This window comes from Aptenodytes forsteri, unplaced genomic scaffold (assembly GCF_000699145.1).
Source record: "Aptenodytes forsteri isolate BGI_AS27 unplaced genomic scaffold, ASM69914v1 Scaffold329, whole genome shotgun sequence".
In the NCBI taxonomy this organism is placed as follows: Eukaryota; Metazoa; Chordata; class Aves; order Sphenisciformes; family Spheniscidae; genus Aptenodytes; species Aptenodytes forsteri.
In genome coordinates, this window is record NW_008796200.1 from 2,127 (window position 1) to 12,161 (window position 10,035).

Consider the following 10,035-nt stretch of genomic DNA (forward strand, 5'->3'; position numbering starts at 1 on the left):
CCTTTCTGTGATTTTGTGCTTTTGTATGTGTCTCTGTGATTTTGTGCTTTTGTATGTGTCTCAGGAGCCTTCCTGGGTATTTTGAAATGGCCTATGCCTCACGTGTGCCTTGGCTTGCCCTCATCAGGCCCCCTCCTTTTCCTCTGAGTACTCCCCCTGGCCCCGTCATGTACCTCTGTGGAGCAGGCAAGGATCTGATTGCCTCCCTCCTTCCACACCTCAGCTCTTCACCTCTCAATTCCCTAAGCTTCCATGGCTGGAACAGATTTATTTGTATTATTTTGCTTTTCCCTCCAGTTATTTTCAGGGAAAGATTGCTGAAGGGAGCTGGTACCCCTTAAATCTCATTTTTCAGCAGAGCCGTGGCTTGGTACAGCAGCAGTTTCCACAAAAAACCCAAGGTGCTGGCTGCTGCTGTTCATCGCTGGAGCGTGGACGTACCTGCAGGCTAAAGCTGTGACTGAAGTGTTGAGCAAGGTATCACCTACTCCCTGCCCTCAAATGCCAGCCTTTGAAGTCACCCCGTTAACACAAGTTAAGGATTAATGGGACATTAATATGTACGTTATCAGAGAGTAGCTTATAATCTCCCTAAGTTATATTCAGCATGTGGGACATCTGTTTTGCTTATGGATATGTTTTCTGCTGGATGGAAGAAGGCTGGTCACACTGGATCCCTCTTGCACTGCAAGAAATAATTGGTAAAAAACCATAAAATTCAATAAATGCTGAAAAGCACTAGTTCAGTTTGTGTTCCAAGGTGGGCAATCATCCTGTCTGTCCACATCGTGCTCTGTTAGAGCCACTCCTCTGCTTGATCAAGTTTATTTTTCTTCCACAGAAACCTGCTTCCAATAGACCTGGAATTCACCCGATTTTCTGCTTATCCTCAAAGTTGGGCTCTTGCTACCGAAGACTCTCCTGGGGGACCATAGACAGCATCAGATGAGAGAAGCAGGTATCGCTTAGCACATGCGATGTCCGTGCACCTGAACAGAGCTATCATATTTAGTTTTCCCTGTATATACTTTTTTCTTTAAATGCAAAACATCCCATCTGGTATAAGCTGATGTTCATTTATCTCCCATTCTGTAAAATCCACTCTCTGGCCAAGACAGCATCTTTGAGCATGGTCCAGGGACCTGGAAATGCTGGATGTGCCCACCTAAACACACACGCACACAAACATTTCACTGGGAAAACCCTGGAAAGATATAGGTCAACATTCTGTGCGGATGTATGTTTGTGCCAAAGCTGTATTTCCGCTATTTTAGAATAACAGCGAATAATCAAAGATTCAAACAATTTCTGCTGAAATTAAAAAAAAAAAAGTTCTTGGAAAAGTGCAAATAGGCTGAAAGAGTCTCAAGGAAGAGCAAGCACATTTCGCCAGCACTGCTCTGAAAGAGGTCAACTGTCCTGTAACAGCCTGAATTTAGGAGGTCTTTACAAAAACCGGCACCTCCGCAAGGCTGGCAGAATAATTTCTGAGAATGGTGCCTCCGTCAAACACATGGGCAGTGTTGGTGTCCATCCACAGGTGTCCTTCTCCTGGCAGGTAGATATCTCTCCACGTTTGCCCTTTTTCTGTTATTGGGGCAACCAGGACCTCCAGTGAAAAAAAGAAAGAAAAAAGAGATTTAGCACATGGAGGATTAGTCAGGACATACCACTAGCTGCACCAAGCAAACCACGAGGCTGAAGGGACAAGCAAGCAACCACAGAGAAGATCAAGAAGTCTAGCTCATAGCTGCAAATGAGAGTATCCATCCACGCAAGCAGCAGAGGTCAAAGCTTGTAAGCACAAGGCTTCCTGAATTGCAGTGAGAAAAGATGATGCAGTGGCCTTCATTTGACTGGGACCATCCCTGCCTGCACCAGCCCCTAGAGCCCATCCAGGTCATATTTTGGAAGACCTGAACAAAAAAAAAAAAACATCAGAAATCTGTGGTTCCTGCAAAACAAAGCTCGTGCTTCTAGGTTGAGCAGGACAGAGTGGATGCAGGCAGAGCAGGAGCACAGGCTGGCCAGTAAATCCCAGGTGCTGCAGGTGGGTTCAGACTCACACAACGCAGCTTCTGAGGAGGTTTTACAGGATTGCAATGGGAATCGGTGGCACAGAGTCAGGGTGAGAGACATCACCGTGCCACACAGGGGATTTGTGGCAGAATTGGGAATTTCCCATTCCTCCCATGACCCCGTGCTTGGGAGGATCTGGTTCAGGCAGACTCTTTGATACAACTTATTCAATGAAGTTGAATATAATCTGGTACGAAACCAAGCAGAAACTTGTATTTCACTTAGAAATGAACACATTATAGGGGTGGGAGAAGAGCTTTAGCTTCAGGCTACTAAAAAGGACTGCTTCAAAAGCCCTCTGCCCAGGCCTGCTCTCCAGGTGACTTAACCCTCCCTTCCCACCTTTCCTCTCCTGCATTTAGGAGGAAGATTTGTGTTTCAGCCTTTCAGACTAATTAAGTGTTGCAGGTTACATATACCCTAGGAAAAGCTCGTGTTCTAAATATACAACACAATATGTACACTCTCAAGCAACATATTCACATTTATCATTGTATGGACTCAAGGCTCCTTTGGAGATCAAGGGATTTAGCTGCCAATGCCCTCAAATGTTCATGAAAATCTCAGCCGGTGGCCTTGGCATATGAGTAATTGCATTTTAAAAAAGCATAGAAAAATAAAAAGCATAAAAAAATTTGCTGTTGGGTCACAAATCAGTGAGTCCCATTTGGACATGAGGCATAAGGAGAAGTGTTCTCTGCTTGCTCCTCCCCAATGACTTAGTCAAGGTAATCCAGTCCCCAAAGAATTTGAGAGATTTTTTTTTTTCTTGCTTTATGGGAAAAGCAGTTTCCAACATTCTGAGAATATTTATTGCTGATAAATTATTTCATTTCAGAAACTGAAAGAGGTTTTCAGGGCCCTAAATAAGGGTTCTGCAAGAAAAGCAAATATTTTCTGAAAAGAAAAAACCCCAAACCCACACAAAAACCAGCTGCTTTGGCTTCAATTTAAATCCGCTTGAACACTGAGGCTTTGATTTGTATTTGTGCAGAACTGGGTTCACATGATGATGAAGAAAGAGGGGATGATAGAAAAAAAATTAAAACTCTCGAGAGGCCATTGAAGGAGAAAAAAAGGCTAAATAGTGAAAACTAGGTATGAAATGTATGGATCAGTCCCTCTTAAACCACATTTTTAGAGGTCCTGGTCAAGAGCAGAGAGCAAGTGCTAGGGACGCATCCCTGCACCCCTTAGTGATGCTCCTTGAGCTGCATGGCAGCATCATCCCAGGGAGACATCACGGTGTTTGGCACACTTTGGGGCACACTTTTGGACCCTCCTGGCCTTTATAAATACATTTGGCAGCAAGACCTGGCTTTCCTGCCTCTTGCAGCATCCACTTTCTCCAGGCAGATGGCACTGACACGCAGCAATGCTGCGTCACAGCCACAAAACAGCACATGACTATTTTTTTTTGCCAAATCAGTGCAACTTGTCTCTTTGCTATTATATTTCAACATGCTTTGCTGGAAGGATTCAACAGTGGTCAGCTTCAATTCCCTTTCCCAGCAGTGGAAATTTGCTCATGAGCAATGTTGGAATATGGCTGTGCAGTGTTAAATCCAGTTTCAAGACCTCTGGTCAAGGATCAAAAACAGCCCGACCACTGCAGTCCCACACCACCGCATCCCAGAACCGCTTGCAGAAACCCAAAGGTATTGCTGTCCCGTCTGCTCAAAGGGCACAGATATTTGTTTCCTTTTGTAGTCAGCAAAAAACTGACATAAAAAATGCTTATTGAGCACTCTTGCTAATTTGACAGATATATTGTCCGGCCTGATTCAGGTTGCCAATGTGTGCTGCCAAGAGATCTGGAAGTAATGAATGTACAAATCACAGCCTGGAAAAACAGATTTCAAAGGAGGGCTATCCTCTCAGCCCAGAGTTATCCCCCAAAAAAGCCTGGGGCACAACTCAAGCGGGAGGGCTTCAGCAATAGCACAAAGCCATGTTCACCAGCACCCTGCAGCAGTTGCTTGCACTGAGGGATGATGCTCAAAAGGTTTATCCCAGCATCCTAACACTTAGTCCTGCCTCAGACAGAACTGCTCTGTGTGTTTTCCAGTAATTTATTATTAATGATGCTCCAAATTGCACCAAAGCCGGGTTTGGAGTGCATTTCCATTCTTCCAGCTTCCAAAAACCAGCTTGGAAGTCAAGACATCCCCTGTCTGGGCTCTCCCAACACAAGCTCAGGCTCTTTTTGGAAAAAAATAATAATAATAAAAAAATCAGATGAGCTTTTTGCCAGTCTCACATGATGCTTTATCAGAAATGCTTGGCCCTGACAAGTTTACGGAGCAGACATCACATTTTACTGTATTTTAGGAGCTTTCAGCCAAGCCAAAGCTTCGCACCTCCTGGGAGAGAGGGCTAAAGCTGCTCCGACCTTTTTTTTTTTCTCCCTGAGTTTGCGGTATTTTACTGGGAATCTCACCTCACTAACAGAGCATGTTTCTGCCCTGGCCGATTCAATTGCATCAGGGATTTTTCAGTTCGAGAGATTTCAGGGGAAGGAACTAGGTTTTAGCTTGCTCACAATTATAACTAATACCACCATTACTGCCCAAACATGTGCTCTACAGCACGTTGGGACAGCAGAAATGCCTCTGCTCCCTCCAACCTGCACGCTTGCACAATGCTGGTCTAAAATTCATTTGTGCCAAGGATTTGTATTTTAAAAACTTCCTACCTGATTATCTGAGCTCTCTGCTAAAGTATCTTTCTGTTGCTTCTTAAAAACTAATCTCCTGCAATGAAAGTTTCCTTAAAAAAAAAAAATCTATAAATTGAATCCACGGAATTTGTGACAAGAAACCCAAGCTTGGAAATCAGGTATTGCAATCTCTGTTGGAGGTTGCAGGCAGAGCCTGAAAAGACAACTCTGCAGCACAAGCTGCTTTTCTATTAAAACAAGAAACAAACTCCTATTGAGCTTTGCTTTTGGGTTTGGGATTTTTTTTAGGGAGACGATCATAGAATCATAGAATCATTGAGGTTGGAAAAGACCTCTAAGATCATCGAGTCCAACCGTCAACCCAACACCCCCATGCCCACTAAACCATGTCCCTAAGCGCCTCATCTACACATCTTTTAAATACCTCCAGGGATGGTGACTCAACCACTTCCCTGGGCAGCCTCTTCCAATCTTTAACCACTCTTTCAGTAAAGACATTTTTCCTCACGTCCAATCTAAACCTCCCCTGGCGCAACTTGAGGCCATTAACGTCGCTATCATTAGCAGCATCCCCATGTAAAGAAAGACGGCCTAACATGTTGCTACAAAATGAATGCAATAGTATGAACCGAGGATTATGCTTTTAATGAAAAAAAACCCCAAACCTGTAGGAACTGCCAAAACCTTGAGCTGCTGGGATCCTGCACCCAGGCAAAGCAGGAGGGACGAAGGTAAGCAATGCCACTGCACAAAATGAAGAGTCTCTTTACAAAAATGGGAGGATGAGGCACAATTTCCTTTAAGAAAAGTCTTTTTCAGAAGGCCTGAATTGCCTTTCCAAGACCTTTTTGATTTAAAGCAGCCACACATCACATTAAACATCATGCCATCTATATGCTAAATGAACACTTCACGAGCTGTAGTGGGATGAGAGGGATACAACTGCAGGGAGGGCGACAGGAAAAACTCCCCACTATACAAGCCATGACCCAAGTGTGAAGACATCAGACTTGCAAGTAGTATTTACAGCATGAAACCACTGAAATCAGAAAAAGCAGGGGAAAAAAGCTGCAGGCAAACAGATGCCAGCCATGTTTAAATCTCCACTAGAAAAATGGATAAAAACATCAATCCGTCTTAAACATGCCACAGATATCTTGATAGCATTCACCTAACTTGCTGTGGCCTTATAAATTTGATGGGCTCAAATCTGATGGGCTCCATTCACAACACTTGTACGGGCTGAATAAATCCTCACTATAGCTGCCAGTGGGGTAAAATATAGATTCAAGTGAGTAAATCCCATAGGCAGTATGTGGATGGACGAGCTCAACTGGGACATTGTTGTGAGCCTGAATTCGGGCCCCAGGGTCTGTGCTCTCTGATGCTCTCCATCTGTTCTGGGTTATATTTGATTAGGATCGAAAAACCCCAAAACATGGCTAGAGGACCAGGGAGCTGCTTGTTGTGCTGCTCCTTAGTTATTGCAGACTGTAGCTCCAATTAATGGGATTAACAGCCCAAAAAGAGGGGGAAAGTGAGCAATGCTGACCATCAGGAGGTGTCTTCTGGCAGAAAGGACTGAAAAATACCCTGATGTTAAAAACAAAACAAAAAAAAGTAGTCCTGTTGACTCTTCATTTTGAATAAATTGCAAACCTGAAGGAGCCAACAGGGTCCCATCAGCCCTTTGGTTTCACGCAACCTCTATATGAGCACTGTATTCCAGTAGGATGCAAAAGAGGCGGATGGGCAAGCACAGGGGACACCTTATTTGTCCCCAATTACCCTTTGAGGGCATTCAGTCCCTGCATTTCCTACCTCATCTCCAATAAGAAATTCATCCTCTATGGTAAAAGCAGTTGGATCTGTGGGACTGAGCCACCACGCCGGCCGGAAGATGGGGTACCCCAAACGAAGCCATTCCTCACTGTATTTTATAAGGAGTGGCACAACAAAGTCCCGGTGCCTCTGTATGCATTGCCGGGTGAGATTCAGGACCTGCAGCGTGGGGGAAGAAAAAGAAACCCATGACAAGTCCTTCATCCAATAAACAGCAAAGCAAGCAGGAGAAAAAAAAAAAAGAGAGAGAGAGATATTCCCTTGGGAAGAGAGATTACTGAATTGCAATATCCTGATCAAGTTATGGCAGCTAACAAGGTGCAAACAGGGTTGATACAGTGGATTTATTCCCATTTAGATGCGAAAGCTGGGGACAGCGGCTGGCAGGTGATATCCGCCAGGGTGTTGATGTCTTTAACCAAAGCAATGAACTCTTTTGCTGCTGGCAAAGAGATTGGATGACATTTCCCCCTGTGCCCCCGATTTTAAGAATCGCTCTCCCCTTCTATTGCCCCAAAGGTGACATCCCTGGGAAAATGCCTCCAACTGTTTAAAAAGGTCTTGAATGTGAATCTGCAGGCTTCACTCTACTGTAGATATTAACTATTTGATCTAACTATAATTAAACAACTCCAGCAGCAAAAGGGAGGGAGATGTGACGATTGCTGTCATTTCTACAGGCGTTGCAGATACCGGCCCCGTGGTTGCACACAGCCACAAAGCATGAAGCCACAAAAACTCACATTAATTTTGCAGCAAGAATACTGCTGAGAGCATACAGCGATCTGATTGCTGGGGCAGAGAGCAGGATTTTGTGGGTGGCAAGAACGGGACAGTGATTTTTAGCCTCAGCTTTCCCCAATAGGGACGTTAATGGCTTTTGGGGGTGTTTGTCATACGAGGGACACTGTCCTCCTCTGCAGAGCATGGGGGTACGTACCCAGGCGTCACAGCAGAGCCAGGGCGGTGTGCTGAAGGCCATCACGGGGAGAAATGTCACGATCTGCAGCCACCGCACGTACAGCTCCGGGTCCCCTGGGGTGTCGCTGTCCAGGCTCCCTCCTGCCGGCGACAAGGAGCTGAGTGAAGCTGCTCAGGGGCATCTCATCATGGGATGAGTCCCAAACGACCTGCTCTCCATGCGGGCAGAACATGTTACCCCATTGAAAAAGGAGCTGAATTCTCTCCACCCATGATTTTCTTCCTTGAGCACCATCAGCAAATGTCAATCAGACATCCATCTCTGGCCATTTTAGGACCAGACATGCTGTGGATGTCGTCTCAGGAATTTCTAAATTTTAGCAGAACATTGTAAAAAGGAATTTCTCTCCTGCAAAGAAAAGCATTGGGAAAATGCTGGACTTCCCTGCCACTTTGATGTGCAAAGACGATGCATCACGGGAAAATACTCCTGTAACTTATATTGCTTCAAATTCATAGTGAAAAGTGTGGAGAAGCAGAGTATTGCTAACTAATTAATCGGAAACATGTAGTGGAAGGGGATTCCAGATCCCCTCTGAAACACCAGAGAGGGGCTTGGGAAGGACAGGAGAGGATGGGATGGGACAGGGGAAGGGAAATGAAGCCCTTGGGGCTGGAGCGTCCCTAGGAGGCATTGCTCTGAAAGTCTGGCGCAGCCCCTAGAAATGGCACAAAAACCCCCAACGCCGAGGGCTCAGACAAACCATCCACAAAGCCCCATTTCCTCCAGAGGCTTTTCCCATCCTGAGTGGCCCCTGTGCACTATTGCAGCTCCAAGCTGTGGTGACACAACCTGGTGGACCACACACCCCAGCAGCAAATGCCACATGCCACAACCCCCTCCGTGCAGGGGGATCTGCTCTCTCATCCAGCTTGGTTGAAATAAACCAATGGGTTCAACATGTCTTCGGGGAGGGAACTGGCATGCTGCAATTGCCTAAGCCTTGTTTTCTAAGGAAAACTGGCTAAAAATAGAGACAAAATTGAGAAATTGCTCAACAACCCCCTTTTTCAGGACTGTCTTTGCAGCTCCGCTCTCTGGGTCTGACACTTCACGTGCAGCCTCTGCGTGTTTGGGGCATGTTTTAAACACAAATAACTCTGTCACCTCCAAGAAGAGGGGAAAAAACGAGCTGCTTGGCTCCGATCAAAGGATTGTTTCTCAACTTTTATAATGTTTTTATTTAAGGATTTCTCAAGCCATTGTGCTTTGGAGCAGAAATGCAAACTTGGAGCAGGGCTGCTGGTGTTTTAGGAACATCTATTTCTCAGCCAGGAGCCTGGGCATGCAGCTTACCGGCCATGGGCTCCCTCCTTGCTTTTGCCAGGGGGGTTTTAGCTCAAGCAAAGCTGCGAGAGGCAGCAGGCTGCCCTGCGCCTGTGGTTAAGGAGCTCTGCGAAGGGCATCCCCAGAGACCTGGCTGTTTCTGGGGCTGCCTATTAAAATTTACAACATGTTTTTTTGTTTTCAATTCCTCAGTCGATTCCCTAGTAACATTCAACCCAATCAAGTCAGCATGGCAGAAAATTGGGTACCGGGAACAAAGTGCTTCAAGCCTTCATGTAGCACACCTAAGCCAGATGGTGCAAACATACCTCCTGTGCTCCTGTCGCCTGAACAACCACTGCAAAAATCTCTGCAGAAAAGCCAGAAATAGGGGGAAAAGAAAAGAAATTATTACCTACTGCATCGGGGATGAAGAAGTTGTAGCCCAAGAGGCTGTAGTGCAGCACGGAGGGAATAACCCCCTTCAGCCCAGCGTGGCTCCAGTCCGAGCGCAGCGGGCTCATCTGGACGAAGAGCGGTAGATGACTGGATCTGGGGGAAACAAGTACAAACCCAACAGTTTTAGATGGTTCGCAGGAGCCAAAACTCGCTGATGCCTGGCTGTCTTGGCAGTCGCTGTGGTCAGATATGGGTTTCTCCCACCACTTAGCATCTCCGTTGGAAGGAAATCAGTGTTCCCCAATACCACTCCCACCCACTGCGCCTCCCCTGCTGAGTTTGGCAACCCCAGTCCTCCTTCTCCCCAAATTCCCTATTCAAAGCTTGCCTTCTCCTGGCTTGGTCTCATGAGGACCACAATTTGGTGGCCCACCTTGATGGCAGCACAGCCGCGCTCTGGGTTATAGCCATCTTCTTGCTACTTCTCATATGGCAACACTGACCCCGGTGGGAAAATGCTCACAAAAAACATACCGGTGACACCAGCTGGGGTATCCCAACAGCACCCTCAGCCCCAGATCCACGTGGTTCCCCAAACCCGAAGCACAAACTTCCTTGTGGTACGGATGGCCCAGGGGGCATGTCCTACAGGGAAGATTTCTCCGCCTGGCTTCCATTTGTGCTCATCTTTTTTGCACCGAGTGGCTGTCATTCCTGACAGCAGTTTTATCTATCTGCCAGAGGAAAACATTATTTTCCCCATGTTGGTTTGTTGTTTTGGTTCCCC

General features: G+C 46.1%; 1 protein-coding gene across 1 annotated transcript in view; it reads right to left on the minus strand.

Moving 5' to 3' along the window:
- Window positions 1-1,435: 1,435 nt before the first annotated feature.
- The window catches only part of LOC103906278 (SITS-binding protein-like), a 15,496-nt gene continuing 6,896 nt past the window's right edge, over window positions 1,436-10,035 (minus strand). Inside the window, exons 8-11 of the mRNA XM_009288153.1 lie at window positions 9,265-9,401; window positions 7,542-7,663; window positions 6,581-6,760; window positions 1,436-1,609 (exon numbers count right to left, since the gene is read on the minus strand). Coding sequence (XP_009286428.1) covers window positions 1,436-1,609; window positions 6,581-6,760; window positions 7,542-7,663; window positions 9,265-9,401 — 613 coding nt within the window. The remainder of the gene's footprint in view (window positions 1,610-6,580; window positions 6,761-7,541; window positions 7,664-9,264; window positions 9,402-10,035) is intronic.